This window comes from Hakea prostrata, chromosome 6 (assembly GCF_041222555.1).
Source record: "Hakea prostrata isolate BN-2017 chromosome 6, UWA_Hpros_2, whole genome shotgun sequence".
Taxonomy (NCBI): Eukaryota; Viridiplantae; Streptophyta; class Magnoliopsida; order Proteales; family Proteaceae; genus Hakea; species Hakea prostrata.
The window spans coordinates 20,208,887-20,232,889 of NC_142605.1; the positions used below are offsets into that span (position 1 = coordinate 20,208,887).

General features: G+C 36.9%; 1 protein-coding gene across 1 annotated transcript; it reads left to right on the forward strand.

Moving 5' to 3' along the window:
- Positions 1–8,318: 8,318 nt before the first annotated feature.
- On the forward strand, positions 8,319–9,957 carry LOC149012503 (cytochrome P450 71AU50-like). Its single transcript, XM_089160152.1, has 2 exons — positions 8,319–9,008; positions 9,109–9,957. Exons 1-2 carry the CDS (start codon positions 8,319–8,321, stop codon positions 9,955–9,957), a joined length of 1,539 nt encoding a protein of 512 aa, XP_089016278.1.
- Positions 9,958–24,003: the final 14,046 nt, after the last annotated feature.

Here is a 24,003-nt window from a genome sequence, read left to right on the forward strand (position 1 = left end):
TGCACAAGAGTCCATTAGGTACTTCAACTAATTCACTCTTCTTCGATGCGCAGATTCTCACTAAACACCAACAATGTACTCAAGTAAGGGGTATCATCGTCAATGTCCATGGGCTCGGACTCCGACTAATAATTATCAATCAAAAGGGTCCACAAGTCTCTTCTACCACCGCTTCGGGTCTTCGAACCTATAAACAACAGTGGATCTGGGTTAGGGTCAGGGTTAGGATAGGGCTGGATTTTACAATAAGATGATAAATCACGGACAACCATGAAATTTGACTGGACAATTTTATCCTTAGGATGGTCGTCAATGTGGAGATCTAATCTGATTGCTCCTTTTGCTCGGGTTGAAGACCCAGTGAATCCATAACGATGTGCCCCACATGGAGTGAGCATGCTTTCATCTAAATTCATCTTTTTAAAAGCCTCTAATGATAGAATACCTGTTGAAGAATCAGTATCTACTAAAACTTTGTGGACCTCTATTCCAGCTAGGATGACTTTGATTACTAGAGCATCATCGTGGGGGATCTTTACTCCTTGCATGTCTTTGGCTGAAAAAGTTATTGGTTCTAATGTGATTTTAGCCCCAGGCTTTTCGAGTTCGGCATTCCCTATGTATCGAGCCTTCCTCTTGGCTTGCCTAGCTGATTCTTTTGTTGGGCCACCAAATACTATATATATTGGCGAACGCTTCCTGTCGTCCTTTTTATCCTTTGGTCGACTTTTGTTAGAATTTTGGTACCTCGATCTCTTTGCTTGCCGATCTCAATCTTTTTCAACTTCCATCCGTTTTCTGTTGATTTCTTTGGTTTGTTCCAACATAGTTCTTCAGTTGTCCTTGAGAAATTAACATTTCAATTTCTCCCTTCAATTGTCGACAATCATCAGTCCAATGTCCATGATCTTGGTGAAATTCGCAATATTTACTTTTATCACGATCTTCTGGTCGGGAATAAAGTTTGCTCGACCATTTGAGTATTCCTTGGTCTTTAACCTGCATCAAGATTTTCGACCTTCCGATATTTAAAGAAGTATGTGCTTCTGTTAGCTTTGCATGGTCTGGTCGATCACCTTTGTTTGGATTTGTGGTCGGATTCCTGCTTAGTTGGGATTTTTCTTTATTCATCTTTGCATTTGAGGCTGGCTCTTTCTTTGGGGATTCTATTGTTTCTGATATTTTTGTCAAATTGTGGCATCGTTCAAGGAGTTCTACATATGTTTCAGGCATATCCAACAAGAGACGTTCGAGTAGTCCTTCATGTGTAAGCCCTGGTACAGTGCGTGGAAGGCTATCTTCTCATCTAGATTCTCAATTTGGATCGTTAGGTTATTGAACCTTCAAAGATAGCTCCTTACATATTCCGCCCGACCTTGTTTGATGGAGAACAAAGTATCCTCTCTTTTTTTGTGCTCACACCACTTTGCAAATGTGATAAGAAAACTCAACCAAGATGGTCGAACTTCTTTATTGATCCGTTCTGAAGCCCCAAAAACCATTCTAATGCGGCTCCGACCAAGGAAGCTAGGAAAATTCTGCACATGGCAACTTCACTACGTCTGAATGAGGACATTATCGACTTATAGGGCATAATATGACATCTCGTTCCATCTAACATAGTGAAGGTTGGACACTTGAAATTCTTCGGCATCTTTGCTTCTAAAATTGCTTGAACAAAAGGATCTTCTTTCAGGACAGAGTAGAGAGCATATTTCCATGAATCTTTCAATTTCTTTAGCTTTTCATCCAGTTCCTCGAATCGCTTATTGACATAATATTCGGCGTGAACTCCTTTATTAACTTCTCCGTGCTGGTCATCACCTACATGACGAGTATTGCTGTGTTGAACCTCTTGCTCATAACCGGGAGGAGGGTCCTTAGACGCTACCTCTCTCGATGCTCTTACCTTTCCTCCAACCTTCTCTTTTCCTATGTTTGGATTTCTCTGGGATGGTCTTGTTGAGTGGTCGGGCAACGATGCAAGAATTTGTTTTTGCTTTTGTTGTTGACCTTCTCTGGTTTCATCAGGATTAATTAAACTAATCTAATGATTTACTCCTGGGGCAACCTGTTGACAAATACTCATTCTAACCAATTCATTCAAGCTCAAGATTTGCTTCTGCAATTCGTTGAATTGACTTATGGTTACCAACTGGTCGGATGGATCTGGTAGGGTATTGTGTTTGGGAATTTTTTCGATTCTTTATGACGTTTCCCCTTTAATGATCTCCTTCTTTCCACTTGATTCGTTCCCAAGTAATAAGCCTGATCTGGTATGCATGATGATTTTTTTTATCAGTTTCCCACAAACGGCGCCAATTGTTGCTGTGTAATCCTGCTCGCCCAATCAACTGAGTATACCTGCAAAAATGTGCTTGACCGGGGTGGTCGAGTAGCACCTCCGACAATCAAGTTAGACGAGTTATCTCGAATGAGAATTTGCAGTAATGCAACAAGCAATAAAACAGTAAGAGTAATAGCTCTTCTAAATGTACCTCCCTCTCTCGTCTGCTTGTCCTTTTATAGAATTCTTTAGACCTTCAAGTGTTTGAGTTTACAGGAACTCAAATCTTATCTAGCTAGATTCCCACTTGGACTCAAGTTCATCTTAAACTCGGTAAGGTCAGTCCAATACCTTTGAGATCGGGAGTCTATCTTGTGGGATAAACATTATCACATAAGAATGTTATCTTCAGTCTTACTTTTGGGTCGACCATAATATGGTCGGTGATTTTTTACCTGGTCAGACCAAATAGGTTTAATATGACATAATTTTAGTATGACCATAAGATTATTGAACCTTCGAAGATTGCTCCTTACAGATTTCACCCGACCTTGTTTGATGGAGAACAAAGTATCCTCTCTCTTTTTTTGTGCTCACCCCACTTTGGAAACATGATAAGAAAAATCGACCAAGATTGTCGAAATTCTTTATATATAGAATTCTTTAGACCTTAAGTGTTTGAGTTTATCTGGAACTCAAATCTTATTTAGCTAGATTTCCACTTGGACTCGAGTTTATCTTAAACTCCCTTGAGGATGTAATCGTGGTGCGCGCAAAAGCTGGCCCCGATGAACCTCATTATCCCAAAAAAAAAAAAAAAAAAGAAGTTCATCTTAAACTTGGTAAGGTCAGTCCCAATCCCTCTGAGATCAAGAGTCTATCTTGTGGGATAAGCATTATCACATAAGAATGTTATCTTCAGTCTTACTTCTGGGCCGACCATAATATGGTCGGTGATTTTTTACCTGGTTGGACCAAACGGGTTTAGTATGATATAATTTTATTAATAGGGTGTTTATATACATACAAAAGAAGTCTAGACCCTAGGGATCAAATTATAATCATTTATGAGATGTTGGTCTTTACCAACTAAATCCATCCTTCGGAGTAAGCATAAACATATTATATTTTATTTGCTCCTGTGACTTGTAGGTGTAGGAAAAGAGTAATATTTTGTCCGTGAAAATAATTGAGTTTGATTACAAATCCCTTTAATATTTTAATTAATAAAATAATCAAAAGCGGGGATGAGTCGGTGGGAGGTCATTTTCTGGGGCATTGGCTCCTTGCATGCCTCATCGAGGGAGTGCATTAAAAACACGTGTTGGTAGGGTTTCTGAATTTTATAGGATTAGGAATTTAGGATGATCATTAGCATTAATATATTGTTTAACTCATTAAACCATAAGAGAAGATAATTGGGTCGATTAGGATTAAAATAAAGATACATTCCTGTCATCTAATAATGCAATTGATGGGAACTCTAGTAGGTTCCAGCCTTCGCCAATACTGAATTCACTCTCATTGTGAAATAGCTGAGGAAGGATCCATCACTGTTATAGGTGCTAAAGATTGATCTCCACCACAACTATCTGATCTAGAATTTGGTCACAGTTCAATATCATGCAATTCAATCTAACTTTCTTACCTTTTGTTCAAGATATGAAATATTACTTAGGATTCCATTAATATGGAGAAATTTAAATTGGAAAAAGATTTTCTTGGTAAAGATTGCTCTAGTATGTCACTGGTTAATGATGCACGTAGGTACGATGATATTGAACTATGCAGTTGTTTTATACAGATCACTATTATCGATGGCTCTTCTTGTCATTACATCATGGGGAAAAAAATAAATTATTTCAATAAAAACAAGAGTTTTTTAAATGATGCTTACTTAAATTAGGTTTAAATTTTCATTTGTCCTCTTCTGTGACTAAAATTATATAGGGTAAATATCACTTATCACCCCTCTTAGTTGGATAATGTCACTTACCTTCCCACTTACCTAGCAAATATATCAAACACTCCCCTGTGTTAACTTTCATGATTTAATTTAATTTTTACTTTTAAATATTTTTCTAAAATATCAAACTACCATTGGCTGAAAATATTTTTCTAATTTAAATCCTAAATTATCTTTATCATCCTAGTAGCTAAAATACTAAATTATCCTCAATTAAAATAATTATTAAAAACTAAAATACTATATTTAAAATCCAAATTATCTTTAATTATTAAAACCCAATGTACCCTCTAATTTTTTTTTTAACCAAAAACTAAAAAAACAAGTATTGCTTTATATCAAAATGCAATTTCAATTGGGAAGATGAAGTGTTGATTCTTTCTTCATTTCTTTTATTTATTTATTTATTTTAATATTTAAATTAAAGAATCAAAGTTAAATAAGAATGTTTTGGGTCCTAATAAGATCAATTGAGGGTGTTTTGGACCAAGATGTCTCAATTTATATTGCATTTTGATATCAAGTAGTACTTGTTTTTTTAATTGTTTGGTAATTTTTTTTTTAAAAAAAAAGGTATGTTGGGCTTTTAATAATTAAAGATAATTTGTGTTTTAACTATGGTGTTTTGAGGGTAAAAAAATATTTTTAGCCAAGGGTAGTTTGGGATTTAAAAAAAAGATTGAAAAAATTAATAAAGAGGGGGTGTTTGAAATATTTAAGGGTAAAAAGTTAAATTCAACGTGAAATGCTATTTGAACTAAGAGGAGAGGAGTGTATGTCCAAAAAAAAGTGATATTTACCCAAAAAACTATATAAGTAACATATGTTGAATTTTACATATAAGTGAGAGAAAAATTAGAACACAATTTTAATCCATATGGTCTATCCATCAAAGGGTCGAGTAGCATCTAGTGTACTTAATTCCATTATTCATACAACAAAAAGGGGTACACGCTAAGGATTTTCCACACCCTATGAGCCATCTCTAATCAACCTGCATAAACTTCTCCACACCCATCGATCCAGCTATCCCATCCCAACCCAGTGAAAAAAAAGAAAAGAGAAAAAAGAAACTTGAATAAAAGGACTTCAGAAAACGAAGAAGTATGAACAGATAAACGGACTTGAATGAGTGAACGATTTCAGGTTGAAGCCAGAGGCATTGGAGTGAATGACCTTCGAAAAAATTAGTTGAACATACAGTTGTCGCTAATGGAGGCATATTAGTATTTTCAATTGGAGATGAGTGAACAGAGATATTCTTTCACCCACATCTAATATGAGGATTTTCAGGATTTATAAAAACAAAATAACAAAAAAAAAGAAAAGGAAAAGAAAAGAAAGAAAAAAAAGAAGACTGTTGTGAAACTTGTACTTTGGACAATTAATATTCATGTCTGTTAGAAGAGCAAACCGTCTGCTTGTTGTTCCAAGTTATTGCCTCAAACTTTGTGACAACAATTTTTAAGGAGTGGGCGGGCATGGTAAATTGTGACCCGATTCAGGGTTCTGTTTGTTTTGGTTTTTGTCATCTAGGTTGATATATGTTTTGTTCCTTTATTGAAGTTTGATTTCATCTAGTGTGTTTTCTTGCGTAAAAGCCTTAATCTGGGTTGGGATCTGCTGTGCTGCTACTCTGCTAGTATACAAGTAATATCTTATCTCCATATACAATAAGAAAAACTATATTCTACAATGGCATTAATTAAAGCCATAAAAACTCGATCAGCTGAGCAACTAATATTCTTCTATTCTTCTTACGGTTTCAAACCCTATAGATGGTGAGAATCGATTCTGATAAGTATTTGTCATTGGAGGGATGAAACATTTTTCTACTTCTAAGAGATAAAAATTTGCTTGCTCCCATTTCACTAGAGATGCTTGAGATGCTACTGAAAAGCCTGGATATGATTCAGGTTACAATCTAATGTTTTTTTTTTTCAAAATGGTTTCCAAACTATATTTGGATGTGCTTTTCCTTTAGTGGCTGGGGGGTGGGGGTCTGCATGGTTACCTGGGCTGCTAGGGAGGTTGAAGGAACGCATCAGTGAGGGTTCTGTTCTTATTGATGGTGGCACACAAGAAATGAATCCGTCTTCGGCCGATTTATCTAGAATTGATTGAGGATTTCGATCATTTCCTGCCCTATGCGACTCCACCATGTTAGCAGGTCTAACTATCAGTGATAGAACTAGCTCTTGGGAAAACGTATGGGAAGCATGCAATGTTGCTTTTATGTTGAATTCTTCTATTACACCGTTCTCATAAGGGATACGGTAGGCAATATTAGGATCTGATTGGAGATCGAGTAGGATCTATGGGCAGAGAACGTTGGGTTCAGATGTTACTATGTTCAGTATGGCCATTTTAATGACTATTAGTGATAATATGGTCAAGACAACAGTAGGGGATCCTAGTATATAAATGTAATAGGAGAAGATGCTTGGACAAAGAAGAACATTATTCTCAATTCCTAACTGTCTCTCTCATGTGTTCGTCTTCTTCCTCACTCCTTTGTTCTTCTAATTTGTTGTTCTCTCCCTCTGAATTTCTTCTCTTTTCTAAGCTCTTCATAAGGGTTTGTAACACTTTCCTTGTGTTAATGGTGGGAAAGTAAGTATTTGATCCCTAATTTTTTTTGTGTCTTCCCCTTTAATGCAATTAGTTTATAGGAAAGAAATAAAAAAATAAATAAAATAAAAAGTGAAATCCAAGGCAGATGGAACTGCCATGGCTGGAAGAGAGCTTAAATGCTCTTAGTGCATCCATTCTTGGCAAATCACGACTGGGATTAGTTTCTGTTAAGTAGAGTAGACACTCACAAAGAGGAAATATCACCACCACTCACAGAGGAGGAAGAAGATTTTGTAGTGACAACATAGTTCCATGACTTGACATAAACCTACCTTTCCATGAGGTTGGGTAGTCTTTCATCTCACCCAGTAGTGTCAATGTGCAAATACATGCATCTCAGCACACACATGAGTCCTGACACTACTGTAAATACATGCATCTCAGCACACACCTGAGTACAGTTGACTCATTGTAAAGGTGGAAGAGATAAGCATTTTAGGTGTTAATTTACGTTAATACTACTAGCATGACAAATCCAACAACCTTAATCTTATATAAGCGGCATAAGAAGAGTCCAACTGAAGATGGAAACCTGCAGCACAATAACAAATAAATTTACAAATTTCAAATGTATTCGCGTTAAATTTGTGTACACAAGCAAACAAATTTACAAACATTTCACAAATTTTTTGTTAGAATTTCTTTGATGTTATATATATATATAGCACTTTAGAGATGGTGGCGTAGAAACACAGAATATTATCAATGAGTGACAGTGTGTCTATAATTCACATTCAAAGATTGAGATTATATTAAAATAAAAAACATTCTATCTTTTCAATCTAACTTCAATTATTTGATGTGACTTATAGTAGTGTGTCACCTGTCTATAAGAAAATGGATGATCACAGGATAAAAAGCGATAAAATTCTCAATCATGTATCAATTCAAAAGAAACAAGAGAAAGAAAAGAAAATCATATAAGATCACCACATTAATACAAATACGAAAAAACACACCCAAACATGAAAACCAAGTTAATAACACACTCAAACATGAAAACCTTATAGCCCAAGAGAAAGTGCATGAATGATACCAAACTCAAAATAATAGGAACCGACAGTTTTCTGGCTCGGTGCCTCTGTTACCTTACATGGATACCCTACAGAGCGATAATGAGACGGAACTGCAACTAGGTCAGTGTACTTGGTATTCACGGGTAGCTTGTTTTAATTAAGAGAAATTTTCCCAAGAAAATCAAAAAGACACCACCACAATGAGAAAATTTCCGCTTAGGGTTTAAAAGCGTGAATTCCCTTTTGCAGGTGGGAATATTAGGTGGTTGGCGGACTTCTAGTTGTAGATACGATCATATCTATGTGTATCCCTTATACATTTCCCTATTTCTTCACCACTTCTTTCGAAGAGAAAACCCTAGAAAGTATGATGATGGCCAATAATAATTTTCAGCTTCCTTCATTTTCTTCCCTAATGTCATCTTGGAATATTGTAGTTCTCCTGACAGTGCTTGGAGGGTTCTTGTCTTTGTTGATCTTTCTTCGACATGCATTAAGAGTGAAGAAACAAAGTGATCATGATCTTCGACTGCCACCGGGACCTCGAGGGTTCCCATTGCTTGGCAATCTTCTTATGTTGGGTGATCTCCCTCACCGTAATCTCAATAAATTTGCCCAGAGGTATGGACCCATTATGTACATCAAGCTAGGCCTTGTGCCAACTGTGGTGGTATCATCTGCTAAGGCAGCTGAATTGTTCCTCAAATCCCATGACACCAACTTTGCTAGTCGACCTTACACTATGGGTACCCATTATATGTCTTATGGTAACAAAGGTGTGGCTTTCTCCCAACATGGTACCTATTGGCGCAATATGCGAAGACTCTGCACCACAGAGCTGCTAAGTGTAGCAAAGGTTCAGTCATTCAAGAAAATAAGAAAGGAGGAGATGGACCTTCTTGTTGGATCTCTTAGGGATGCTGGCGCAGTGGTTGACATGAGTGTCAAGGTGAGATCACTGATTGAGGACATGACCTTCCGGATGCTGATCGGTAGCAAAGTCCATGATTTGGATCTCAAATCAAAAGTTGAGGAATTCTTCAAACTTGTTGGTGCTTTTAACCTGTCTGATTTTATTCCTTATATTGGTGCTCTTGACCTTCAGGTAAATCTCTCTAGCTAATTAATCAGCTCTTCTGCACCTAGAGCTAGCACGCAGTTTCATTATCTTACAGAAAAAAAATTGTTGTGTTTTTGTCAATTAGGGATTGGCTCGACGCATGAAGGAAGCTAGCAAAGTATTGGATCGGGTTTTGGAGGAGATAATCGATGATCACGTAAACCATCCCAAAGACAACCAGAAGGATTTCATTGACGTGATGCTGTCTCTGATGATGGAACCAAAACAAATGCATGTTGGAGAAGAAGAGAACTCCTACATGCTTGATCGAACGAATATAAAAGCTATTATTTTAGACATGATTTTGGGTGGAATAGAAACATCATCTGTTACAATTGAATGGATCTTATCTGAACTGTTGAGGCATCCAAAGGTGATGAAAAAGCTTCAGGAAGAGTTGAAGAATAAAGTTGGCATGGATCGGCAACTGGAAGAAGAGAATTTAGTTGAGCTAGACTACTTGGATATGGTGGTGAAGGAAACCATGAGAGTTCATCCTGCTCTTCCATTGTTGTTGGCTCATGAATCCTTGGAAGACATAACAATCAATGGATTTCATATCTCCAAGAAGTCTCGTGTGATTATAAATGCTTGGGCAATTCAAAGGGACCCTGATATATGGTCGACCTATGCTGATGCTGAGAAGTTCTTGCCAGAAAGATTCATGGGAAGCAATATTGATATCAAGGGACATGACTTCCAACTTATTCCATTTGGATCAGGTCGTAGAGGATGCCCTGGTATGTATCTTGGCCTAACAGTAGTGAAACTTGTAGTTGGACAATTGATACATGTTTTTAACTGGGAGTTACCCAATCGAATGTCGCCTGAGGACTTGGATATGACTGAGAAGTTTGGTCTATCTGTTCCAAGAGCCAACCATCTACTTGCTGTTCCAAGTTATCGCCTTTGGCTGTGTGGCAATAAGTTGTGAAGAGTGTCCTATTTTGATCCATGTGTTTCTCTTGGTGTTTCATTTCACTTTCTTGGGTTTTAATGTTTACTTTTAATGGTTTCTTTGTAAGCAACGTCAAGATTTAATGTTGCATCAACTGCCAAAAGAATAAAACTTTCACCATGTAGGAAGAAGATTATAATGGAGATTTCTCACCAATTTCTTGTTGAAAATAAACTGGTAGAACTCAAATAAGTAATACTTTTTATGGTTTCTCCTTCTTTTTTCATTTTTTTTTAAATTTTGGGGCGTGTCATGTTTCTTTAAAATAATGTGTCATAATTAAAAAAAATAAAAATTATAAAAGAATATTATTTAATCATGTTTTGTGGCACATCACTATGTGGAGACACGAGAAGATTTAAAATAACAATTAATTTCGCTTCAAGTCTACGCAATCTGTTCATTTGACGTTCAAGATCAAAATTTTGATCTCAACTGTCTATTACATAAACTTTTTTTCTTTCAAAACCACTTAAAATGCAATAAACGGTCGACTCGACCATTACTAAAATGGTTATGCAGAATTGAAGCAAAATCTAATAACAGTGCATAATTTAGTACTAGCTACTCATATGTCGGGCATGGGTACAATATACATTGCATGATAAGGTTTTTTTTCTATTATTTTATTTTATTTTTTTATTTCCAATGATTTAAAAAGAAAAAAAGGAAAAAATTGTACGTGCACTCCCTTGAGTCTCAAGTTTTCCTAAAAATTAAAAAAATAAAAATATATAAAACCTTATTTCCACAAAAATATGGATACGTATGTGAGGAATACATAACGCAATTCCAGATCTGTCTCTCTATCCTACTGAAGAGACACTTGCTATGTGCTATGTCGGTGTTGGGAACGTGAAACCTTTTATTCTTTGGAAAAATTACGTGATTAGCTGCTTTTAGGTTTTCCCTTACAAAAATAGTCACTCAATGTTTCATTTTACAAACTAGCTAAAACTGAGTTTGTATTTATAAAACTAGCCAAAATAGTGTTTTTTCACCTCTTTGGACATTTTTACCCCTAAAATTGACCATACCACAGCATAGGGGTGGAAATGTCCAAAGGGTATGAAAAAATAACTTTGCCTTTTTGGACAAAATAGTAATTTTTCCGCTCGATGTGATCAGTTTTAGGGGTAATAAATGTCCAAAGAGATGAAAAATCAATATTTTAGCTAGTTTTGTAAATGCAAACTCAGTTTTGGTTGATTTTGTAAAGTAAAACATTGAGTAGCTATTTTTATGAAGAAAAACCTAAAAGCAGTTAATTACGTCATTTTCCCATATTCTTTTCATCAACTCATGGCAATTAACGTAGGGTAGGATAGAGCTTGTACTGTCAGTCTGTCATGTCATATACATTTTTTTTTTTTTTTTTTTTTTTTTGGGGTAAGATGTTATATACATATTTCTGGTAAAGCATATTTTCCTATCAGATATAGACACTTTATTCCGACCAGACCATGAGAGGATATCAGAGAGAGACAGTCATGAAACTTGTAGTTGGACAAGTGATGCACGTTTTCAACTGGGAGTTACCCAATGGAATGTCACTCTTGAGGACTTACTGAATGAGAATAAAGTTTGGTCCATCTGTTCCAAGAGCCAACCATCTACTTACTATTCCAAGTTATCAGCGCCTTTCAAGCAACAATTTGTGGAGAGTGTCCTATTTAGGGCCATGTTTGATTTTCTTGGTGTTGTCATCATTTCACTTGTTTAGGTTTTAGTGTACACTTTATATGGGTTTTTCTTTTTTACCTGCTTTCTTTCTTTCTTCAATAAAGTCTTAAAATGAACACCAAAAAACACGAATAGAAACGGAAATAAATCAAACCAACACTATAGATTTAACAAAATTCACACGCTAATGCGATGTTTACGTCTATCAATGAAGAAAAACAGCTTTCAATGTAGGAAAAAGACTATAATAGATATCTCTCACCAATTGTCAAAAAGCCGTTACAAGACTCAAAAAATCGTAAGGCAAAAATTCCAAAATCTCATATTGACTTTATAAGAGAACATAAGACACGTATGTATAGAGTTTCAATCGGATAAATGGGATGACCATCGGATTGGGTCTTACTCCTTCCCCGCACCCCATCAAGAGAGAGAAAGATCAAAGATGGGTTCCCTCTGCTTTCTTTACATATCTTAGAAAAATAGTCATTTGGGTTGCCTACCTTTTTTTCTGATAATATTTGGGTTGCCTACTTAATATGTCAATACGGGACAATTTTTAACACTAGGTAGAAGAATTCAGATCACACGTAACAAAATCCATATCTTAATATTAACAGTTCTTCTGCTTTCAATAAAACAACAATGGGCAGGTAATGAGACGTAAAATAACCACCCTACCTAACTTAATGCAATGCCAAGAGAATACATTGCATGATAAGATGATTTTTCCTTATGGTGATATTGAACTAAAAAACTTAAAAAGGTTTTTCTATGTGCATTTTATTGGATTTCAACCTTATTGTTCTTTTAATAATTCATGGCAATTAAGTCACCTAGGGTATAGCTTAGATTGTCATTTTTATATTTGGTTTTTCGTAGAGCATAATGTCGACTTTCTAATAAGGGGAGGATAGTAGACAAACTCATCTATACAAGGCATTCTTAACAATATTTGTGATAAAGGTTAGTTGGGTTAGGGTTGAGATTGTGACCCTTAGGTTTAATATGTGACCTAGTTGCACAATAGGACAATAATATGTAATTATGTAATATTTTATGACCCTGAGGTTTAGTATTTGACATAGTTGCACTGTGGGACATTATTTTATTGTTTTGTAGTTAGGGCCATGGCCAAATATTTGATCCTATATGACAAAGTCAGGTTTTAAAATGCTCAATCCAACTTGACCTTATTGCAACCTAGTCCCATGGTGGGGCTAGGCCATGACCAAGTAGGAACAGATGAAGTACCCCTATTAAAAAGAACACAGGTGAAATAAACGAGTACCCAAGTTGGGAAGATCTTATTCAAAGAGCCTCTGTGGAGAGACTAAGTCAAAGGGGCTAGTTAAGGAAGTAATTGCCTCATATACTGATATACCCATGGTGAGATATGGGAAGTGGGTCTCAGAGCAATGGCTCAAATATTGGAATCATTTATGAAAACTATCTGAAAGAGGGAGCATGCTCCCAAAGGAAACCCACATCAAGTCTCATGAAGTGGACAAGATTCAATGAGTAATTGCCTCGAGAGGTAACCTCTATATAAACCCAACTCATGGGACTCACGGGGGATGAAGAACTATATATCTACTATTATTCCTTACGCTTTGATAACCTTGCTCAAGAGCCTTCATCGTTGTGTCTAGATTGACTTGATCATCGGCGGCGGCTCCCCAACCTATCCATGGTCAGGTCATACTAACTCATCTTATGAGTACAGGTCATCATTATACTCAGAGTAATGTGTATGAAATTCTAAAGAAAGCATCCTACTACTCTAGGCAGTGCCAACAAATTCTAGGTGCAACAATATCAAAGAGCACAAGCATCATCCAACATATAAGCGATAGAGTTTGAGTGCAATACAACTTATCTTAATTTGTTGGAGAATGCCCACAACAATTTTGATAGGGTTTTTTACCTCTTTGAAGTGAAACTAACAGTGGGTAATAAGAAGTAAAATCAGTAGTAAAGATTACTTAACAGATGGTTGAGATTTAATTCACTAATTAAGTGGTGGAACTTTGGCAATGTTTGGCTATTAACTTCTTAAGGCCATCCAGTGATGTTTTTCCCTTTAAATAGTTATCTAGATTTTGTATTTAAATTGGACATGTGTTATACAAGTCGAAAATTTTTCTGTTATAGTGGGTATTGTCTAGAAGGTCATTATTCAAATCATGGTCCCGTTGTAAGAATATCAAAATGGAAGACGAAGAAGACGAGAAAAGAGAGACATGAATCATAGAGATAACTCTCCAGCTGTAGCCCTCCCTATATCAATTTATTTGCTAGTTTTGTGGAGACCTTGATTTCTCTTATAAAGTTGTGGAAACAGTATTTTGGTGGACGAAATGGTACAACTAGAAACTAGCAAGAAGGAATTAGACCAAATATTTTTGCCTTATACACTAACACTCCAGAATATAATACTTAAAACATGAACACCCCATATTATGTTTCACAAGCACATACATCTTAAAGTTGGATTTACAGTGAACACATTACTCCAGTTCGTTAGTAATTTCTGTTAAACCATCTGGTAGGGTAATTGTATTACAAATTCTTCAAACACACAACAATGAAATTGCAATACAACTGAGAGATGAAGATCTTTAGCAAATCCGGAGAGCTTGAAGTTGCAACCGAACGAACCACCGATCAATGAGGTTGAGTCACACCTTGATGCTGTCTTTAAGGTAATTGATGCACCCTACTACCAAGGGTTCTTTGCACCACCAACTCCAAGATAAAGCAACCTCCAACTAGAAGATGAGGTAGTTCTTCTAGTCCCTTCAAGGAGCCAAAAGCTAGAGCACAACACTTAGACAACTCAAGAAAGAAATGAACTTTGTAAAACAAATAATGTGAGTGAGGAGGGCTCAATTGCACGACAAATGCAAGGAAGGGTTGGGTTTATATAGGCCCAAACCACACCTCCTCACAAGGGGAGAATCAATTCTCCACTAATGGAGAATCAATAGCTTGTCCCTCCTCCACTAATGTGAATATACCCCCTTGACCTAACCTCCCCACTACTTGGGGAAGTAACTCTCATATTCACTTCTTTGAAATGAATAGGATTTAACCCATTCAAAGACCTTAACCCCCACTCATGGTAATGGCCATGAATGGTCATGAAGTTGAAATGAGAAATGAAGGTCAAGAGTTAGAATTTGAGTAATTCCACCATTCAAGTTAGCCCACCTCATCACCATGATCAAAACCTTTAAGACCCATGACCAATGGCATGAAGAGCCTCATAACCAAAGTCATGAAGGGCCTCCTTTACTCATGGTGCCTCAATACCACCCTTACCTCATGGGTCCCACAGACAAACAAAACAAATAAATAAAAGAAATGCAAAGACCAATTTTGAAACTTAATATAAAGATAATATAGATTTTAATAAAAACCTAACACCATCCTTTCATCTCTTCTAATTTCAAAATTACCCTCAAACTAAATTGATCAAATTTATGGTTTTCATCTTGTACAAGAGCAACAATTGGATTGTTTGTGCTTATTTTGTCTTTAATAAGGAGTCCAGTTCCATTAATAAAATCTGTTAGCTCGGTTGCTTCTTATTTTTTCTTGGCTGATCAATTGGATTCAAGCCTTCTAAATAACAATTACCTCTAATTCTAGCTGACTAATCAAGAATGAATGTACGTTGGTTCCTTTGATTTATAATGGTGGAGACAAGTTTATTTTTAATACCAGGGTTCTGGAAATGTTTCTTCTTGGATACACGTTCATAACTGTAGAAGAAATAGATCTTTCTCCAAACTTTTTCTATTTTCCGGTAAATCATGATCCAGAGGCCAGGACGAAGGTGGAAGAGATTGGGGTAAAGTAGCCTATTTATGTTTCAACTTTTAGAGTTCCTGTAAGGGTAATCTGAGTATTTCCTAGGGTTTTGGTTTTCTATTGAACCGGTGCGGTTCACTTCATTGTATATACCTAGCTTGGTCCGGTTTGATTCATTGTATGCAAAACACGATTTCAGAATTTGGGGAAAACAGAACATGAGCTCTGGCGATGGCGATCTTCATTTCTCTCTGTTCTTCGTCGATTGATATGGTTCTTGGACGATCTTGAAGGAGCTCTGAGCAAGGAGTGTTCAGAAGAGGGAAAAGAAGATTCGTTGGTACTTTGGGGAAATCAGAGAGAGCTCTGAGATGCGATAATGGCGATTCTCCTTTCTTCTCCTTCGATCTTCGTGTTTGAAGGTGGTTTCAAGCGATGAGACATGGTTTGTGATCGGCGTGAAGAGAGGATGACTCGATAGTGATTTGGTGCCATATGGTTGCCCTATTGTGATTATCTTGTACATTCCTTTCCCTGACATCTTGTAAGTTCTTTTATTTCCATAGTAGATCGGACTCCATTCTTGAGTCTCGGTGACGTAGGCATCTAATGCCGAACTCCGTAATCAAATGCCCGTCTCTTGTCTTCTTGCTTCCAGTTTTGTGGTAAATTACACACAACCAAATGGTTTGTCTAGGTTAGGGTTTATTGATTATGTTTTCTTTTCTTGTTTCAATCTGATAGATCGTATAGGGTAATCACCAAATGCAATCATGAATTAGACCTAGGAATATCAAATTGGCATCGAAGCTAGGTTAGGTGTCTCGGCTAGCTTTCATCTTCCGTGGTTAATGGTTTTAACAAGTTCATACAATTTTATATGATAGCTAGGCTAAATTATTGAATAATTTTGTTTTCCTGATTATATACGCATGTATGGATGTGGTACCCAAACCTAGGGGTTAAGGAATTGATGATATACATAATCTGATTTTTTGTATAATTGAATTGAGAAATACATACGTGCTCATGGTAGTTAGGTTAGCAAACTCTAGCCTGGTTAGAAGGTGATGTTTGATCTCATACGGTTCTTAGGCTTTTACATTTGTTAATTTTTCTGATTTTGCATATAGATGGTTCTGCTGCCTTGATCATATTCGGTCCTATGCTTGAGAAGAATTGTTAATTAAATGTATGGAATAAAGTCTATGTATGAGAAGAATAATTCTGAGATGATTAATTCTTGATTAATCACTGTTTACATTTTTGCTGAATATTATTTTGTAAAATTGCATTATTATATTAGTTTGTTAATATTGGCACTTTACTTGGTTTGTATTGGCCTGTTGTGTTAATATCTAATTAAATAAATGCTGATATTTTTGTTTTGAATGATATTAGCAAACAAAGTGTGATTAATTGATGCTTGATTAGTTTAATCTTTTTCTTCAGAATTGTTTATATCAGTATTGTGATTTAATTCCAATATATATACTGATTTGTTGTGATTTACCGGCTCCAAAGTGGAGTTAAGCAAGAGATATAGTCTACCAGGGGAGGGTTCACCTTCCAGTGTGGTCACCACAAGCTCTAGTAGAGCTGTAGGTCTAGGGGAGAATCCTAGGTACCTAGATTTGGGAGTTCCAATGGGGATTTCAGGGTAGACATTGAGAAGTTTGATGGGACTGGGGACTTTGGGATTTGGAAAAGGAAGGTCAAGGCTTTAATGGCACAACAAAAACTCCTTAGATCAATAGATGACCCAGACACTTTCTTGGATAGCATTGATCCTATGTTAAGGACTAAAGTGATGGAGAATGCAATTGGTTGCATGATCTGGAATGTCACTGATAGTGTAATCAAGTGTTTAGATGATGAGGATAATACCCCTGTCAAGGTGTGGAATAAGCTTGAACAAATTTACCAGAAAAAGAATCTAGGTAATAAGATCTAGTTAAAAGAAAGATTGTATGGATTTAAAATGGACCCTACAATCAATCTTGATAAGAACCTAGATGTGTTTAAAAAGTTGATTCAAGACTTAGCCAGTACTGGGGAAAAGAGCAAATTTGAAGACCAAGATCTGTCTATTATCCTATTAAATTCCCTTCATAATGATTACCTTGTTGTTAAGAATTCAATTAAGTATGCTTGTCAAAACATTGCCCTAGAACAATTGATTGATGCTCTAAAGAATAGGGAGTCAAAGTTGTTGGCTTCTGGAAAGACTTTAGGGAGTGGGGACAATTTGTTTGTTAAGGGCAAGAGCTCCTACAAACATGGGAAGTCCAAAGGGAAGGGTAAAGTGTATGACAATCATGAAAATAATAACAAGAACAATTATGGGAGAATAATAAGTCTGATTCTAGCACCAGGAGATGTTATTTTTGTAATAAAGTGGGTCATATTAAGAAATATTGTTTTGCATACAAGAGGAAACTGCAAGAAGGTGAGACATCTAACAATAATGTGCCTAATTTCTAGTGAATTAAATATGTTTGAGGTCCTTTGATGACCTAGGTGCTTTCTGTGGTAGCATAGACCTTGTTTTGAAGACCTGGTTGTTTGGGTTTCCATTTGGTGCACACTTTGGTTTATCCTATTTTGTTCCTTTGTTAAAGGGAGGTGGTCTATTTATCTTTAAGGTGATATGCTTGTGTAAGGAAGCTGTTTATTTAATAAATCTGAGACAACATGTTTTATGCCTGGTTTTCTATTAATATTGGTTAAGATATGCCTTATTGTGTGAGAATTCTTGACCAATTATGATAGTGTTGGCATGTTAAGTATTTGTTGTTGTTGTGTACTCTCATGGATGCTTTTATTTGCATTGGTATACATGTATGACTGAGGTTTGGAATGCTATAGTGGTAATAGGTGGTGTTGAGACTATTTAGTATAGTTGGTTACACACATGAGGATTCCTATTTCACTTGGTATAGCATTAGGTGTATCCCCGGTGTTTGGAGAGGTATAGTCTCCATGTTTAGCATGAGTGCTGGTTTTGACACAGTGTTGTCAAGTGTTTGGAGAGTTTGGTCTCCAAGGGGAGAGGTTTGTTCTCCAGTTCAGCATGAGTGCTGGTTTTGACACAGGTGTTGTCAAGTGTTTGGAGAGTTTGATCTCCAGGGGGAGAGGTTTGTTCTCTAGTTCAGCATTAGTGCTGGTCTTGACACAGGAGTTGTCAAGAGGGTGTGTCCTCACATGTTGTTGGGGTTCACATGATATTCAGGGGATATGGTCTGTCAGCTTGTATGGTTTTGAGTGGGAGTAGTTATTGTCAGATTTATGGAGTTGTCTGGTAAGATGACTTGCACCAGTTTTATTGGTTAGGTTATGTCTTGTTTGCAGTTAGATTTTTATGTGTTCTTTGAGTCTGGTCTTGTAGGTCAGAGTTGTTAAGTCTTATTGAGTTTACTTCTTTTATCTCTGGTTTGGTTTCTACTCTAGGTGACCTGGATTTGTCTAGTTGTTAACATGTGCCCGTCCTTGTAGTGAGTGGGTGAAGAGGTCCTGGTTTGAGTAGTGGTAGTAGACCAGTGATGGATTAAGAGTGGTATTGCCTATTGGGTTTGTCTGGATTATTTTCATCTTGTTGGTTAAATGTAAGACTATAAGAGTGTTTGCGATCCTAAGTTACTCTCTTCTTTATTTTAATGGGTAATTGGATACTTGTTGTCTTTCTTTACTTTAATGTAGAAGAAAGAATGATTTGCAACTTCTTTAGGCATTTTAACAATTGAATTTGAAAATATGACTTGTTAATGAATCCTGTTGTGGTTTCATAACAGGATTCATTGGAATACCCTTGGCATTGATATATAAGACTTGATATTTGAGTTTTTGCATTGTATTTTGCATTTAGGTTGACAGTTGCCTCTAGTTTCTCATTTCGTTTTATGGGTCTTATATCTGCCTTTATGTGGTTTACATATTGATTGCATGATTGTATTCCTTGGGGAAGGTTTTAAAATCAGAATTTGAAATGAAAGTATTTGGATCTGTTAGGAATTTTCCTAAGTTTTGGGATCTACTGGTTGAGGGGGAGAGATTTATGTTTATTTGTCATGTTTTATATATATTTGAATTGTTCAAATCTCTCTTCTCTAGTTGTTAAGTTCTCTTATGTATCATGTGATATGTTTTAGACTTGACTTGGCTTATATTGTAAGCATTTTTGTAGATTCATGGGCTGTGTTGGCATTGTCAATTATGTCAAGATCCATGTTTGTTCATCTGTTGATGTTTGTGAAGGTTCTGTTAATCTAGGTTGGTTTTGGGTATCACCATGGATTTCTTGAAGTTTATACTAGTCTTTGGTGGAGATTGTATACTTGTGTTTTTCATTTATCTATGGTGTGGTGATGTCCAGGTATGTCTTGTGTTTGTTTATCGGGTTTGCATATGTTGCAGTTTTAGGGGAGATGCTGCCCAAATTTTTATGACTCTTGTTCTGTTTGTCTCTGTTATGAGATATATGCCTGGTGTGTGCATATGTACTCTCCATGTTGATTTGGTTGAGTTGTGAACTAGGAGTTGTTGTTGTTTATGGGTTTCTCTACCTGTTGCATTTGTTGCATGGTGTGCCTGCTATGAGTCCTTTTAGTGTTGCATGGTTAGTTGCACACGTCTAGGTATTTTGCATATTTTGTTTGCTTTGTATTGTGGTCTCTTTGTTTTTGTTTGTGCAAGTACACTTGGACGATGATGGTTGAAGCCCGGTCTACTATGATGTTGTTTTTAGGCTTACCAAATTAAGGGGGAGATTTGTAAGGGTAATTTGGGTATTTCCTAGGGTTTTGGTTTTCTATTGAACCGGTGCGGTTCACTTCATTGTATATACCTAGCTTGGTCCGGTTTGATTCATTGTATGCAAAACACGATTTCAAAATTTGAGGAAAACAGAACATGAGCTCTGGCGATGGCGATCTCCGTTTCTCTCTGTTCTTCGTCGATTGATCTGGTTCTTGGACGATCTTGAAGGAGCTCTGAGCAAGGAGTGTTCAGAGGAGGGAGAAGAAGGTTCATTGGTACTTTGGGGAAATCAGAGAGAGCTCTGAGATGCGATAATGGCGATTCTCCTTTCTTCTCCTTCGATCTTCTTGTTTGAAGGTGGTTTCAAGCGATGAGACATGGTTTGTGAGCAACTCTGTATTCTAGTTCTGCAAATCTATATCTAGTTCTAAACGATCTTTAGTTCTAGGTACTTAGCGTGAAGAGAGGATGACTCGATAGTGATTTGGTGCCATATGGTTGCCCTATTGTGATTATCTTGTACATTCCTTTCCCTGACATCTTGTAAGTTCTTTTCCTTCCATAGTAGATCGGACTCCATTCTTGAGTCCCGGAGACGTAGGCATCTAATGCCGAACTCCGTAATCAAATGCCCGTGTCTCTTGTCTTCTTGCTTCCAATTTTGTGGTAAATCACACACGACCGAATGGTTTGTCTAGGTTAGGGTTTATCGATTGTGTTTTCTTTTCTTGTTTCAATCTGATAGATCGTATAGGTTAATCACCAAATGCAATCATGAATTAGACATGGGAATATCAGTTCCATTAAAGGGGCACTGCTCTTTTCATCTTCAATATTAATGGTTTTAACATCATTCAAGCTTAATGTTTTTTAAACATATAATGGGGCGTGATGACCAACCACTCTGACGCATGACGTGGTGACACCAAACTAGGGTTAATACCTAGGGAAACCCAACCATCAAGGCTAATGTTCTAGGCCGGGAATAATAGAGAAACACCCCTCAAGTTAGGTCCCAAAACTCTACCCCGTTAACGCTGTCAACCATCGCAAGAGCTAGGGGGCTAGTGATACGGGAAGAATGTACTCGACCGGGGGCTAAGCCAACAACACAGTCGGGTTTTTAGCCGACCTAATGACGTATATGGAAGGCTCCACTCACGTTGGATCTATATGACAACATCACCGTGAATGGAAGGTCAACCCCAGGGATGATTAGGCGGAACAACCATCAAGGGAGCCTGTCTGTACCCAAAAAGGTAACCCGCCCACTTTTTAAACAAAGACCCACCCCTCCGGTAAGACACGAACACTTAGAAAATTCATGGGTTGCACTTGTACGAAATCTTAATCTAATCACCGACTGACTTAACCATCGGAGGCGACTACCCGTCATTCTAGCCGGCCCGTGTCTAACCTCTCTTGCAAGGCTCATCGTCTCTGGATATGAGAAGGCAATCAGGTATTAGCTTGGCTTAGTCGGAACCTAGATCGGATCTGGAGACACATCGGGCGTCAGTGCGTAATGCTTCTATTTTGAGGAATAAAATCACTTAGACCAACTAGACCCAATCAAGGCCAATTAGGATCAGCATGGGTTAAAGGAAAAGGGTTTGACTTGGTTTAAGGTATCTGGGCGCTAGCAAGATTGGGTTAGGTTGGAGTTTAATTTTAATAGTATGATTCGGCTTGGGTTTAGGGAATGCTCCGTCCAACTTGACTGATGATGGAAAAATGTGAAAATTTTGTCGGATCAATGGCTTGGGTGGTTTAGCGTTGCAAGGTGCATCTTATTTTCATAGGAAACCAGGAGTTGATTCAGTCAGCAAAAAACCAACAAGAAGTCTTGTCCCAATTAAATAGGGTTGGCTACATGAATTCTTTGCCTTCGTAAAGACCAATAGCTCAAAAATAAGAAGCTAAGATCTCAAATTCCTTTGAGAGTTAATATGCAAGCTACAACCATTGCATTGGACAAAAGGTCAACCTAGAGAAAAATATAAGGTTGAAGTGAAAGTTGATCTCTTCGGCAAGTAGGGTTCAATTGGTGTAGTCACTTATACCAACCATTTCAATCTATTCATTACTTTTAGTTCTCTACTTATTGTCTCAATCCCCCCCCCCCCCCCCCAAGCGCGGATGTAGGTGACGGAATCTTTGATGAGGAATTTCATCTGAACCGGTGATGGAACCTATTATTGAAGGGACTTGGGGTTAGATGACTTCAAATTAAATGAAACAAAGCTAACATGCTTGTTTTGTTGATACCTTTTAGAGCAATTGTATATAGATTCACACTATTATGTTTACATCTTTTGGAATTTATTTTATTATGTTTACGTTCTCTATGATTAAAAGTATGCATCAAACGCGTCTTTACTATTTGAACACTAAGTTTAAGTAATGATTCAACATCCACCATATTTTTGAAATCCTAAACTGCTCTAGTACTTAACTCTCAAACCTTTTTTGATTTTCAATGAAAAAGGAAAAGAAAAAAGAAAGAAGAAAGAAGAAGGGAGTGAGAAGAACAACCATCACTGTTAAATACTTTTTTTCAATTTCTTTCTCACTCATAAATAGATTCAGCAAGGATAAATTCATCTTTTTGTATTTTATTACTGAAGGTGTTTGACACAGGTAGACATTTGCAATGTACTAAATTCCAGATACAGTAGTTTGCAGACCCGAGGGTGCATGTGTAATTTAAAGGGCGCGTTTGATAACACTCTGAAAGAACGTTTCTGGCGTTCTTTTAGTCTTTAAGAACGGAAGAACGGATTAGAAGTGTTTGATAAAACGGTTTGTTCTTCTGTTCTTAAAGAACGAACCGGCATTAAAATTGGTCTTAAGAACACTCTTTACAGAACATCTAAAACTTGTTTTTCTAAAAGAACAAAAACAAAACTCAGAAATCGTTCCCGATAAAACCCCAGCTGTGTTCACACAGGGTTCAAAATAGGTTCAAAATACAGCTTCTCTATAGCTCTCGAAGAGGTTCATGATTTAGATTCAGGCAGCCCGTATTCCTCACCATAACTCATCGCCTCCACGGTAGCTTTCGTCTCCTCTAGTTCTTCCTCTCCTTAATGCTTGCTATGGATTTGGTTGCAGGTAGAGTCGATATAGGGTTCTAACGAAACCCTGGAAGGCTTGGACGCCGGAGAACACCACTCGTACTCTGTCTCTGTTCCGGTAAGCGATTACTTCCCTTGAGTAAGTTGATTTCACTGTAAAAAATTTTATCTCTCCTTTGCTTACGATCAAATCCCTATTTTATTTGGCAGTTTATAGCAGCAAATGCTACTTAGTTTCATCATCAGCAACCTCTTCTTCCTGGAGTAAGGTAAGAAACCAAAACGATTTGGTTTCATGTGTAGTGGGTTAACCGGGTACTTGATTTTTCTAAGTGCTCTGCTCGTTGCAGCAGGTTGTGGTCTGTTCTTGATACTGGAGTCGCCAATTTCAGACAGAAAACCTCAGCAAAAGGTTTGATTTCTCCCCTTCTTTTCCCCATTTTGTTTACATTGATGTTTCTACAATATGGTGAAGATGATTCCTGCTCATGTTAATGAGAAACATCTGCTAGCTGTCAACTTATATGATTATGCATCTGAATATGAGGTTGAACGCTGTAAATTTGTCTACATTTTCTGGAGTTTGATTGGGTTTTGAAAAAAATATGATTCTGCTGTTCTTCGTCTTATATTTGACAATTCTTATAGTGTAATTGATTTTGCACTTCATTGAGACAATTCTTATAAGTAT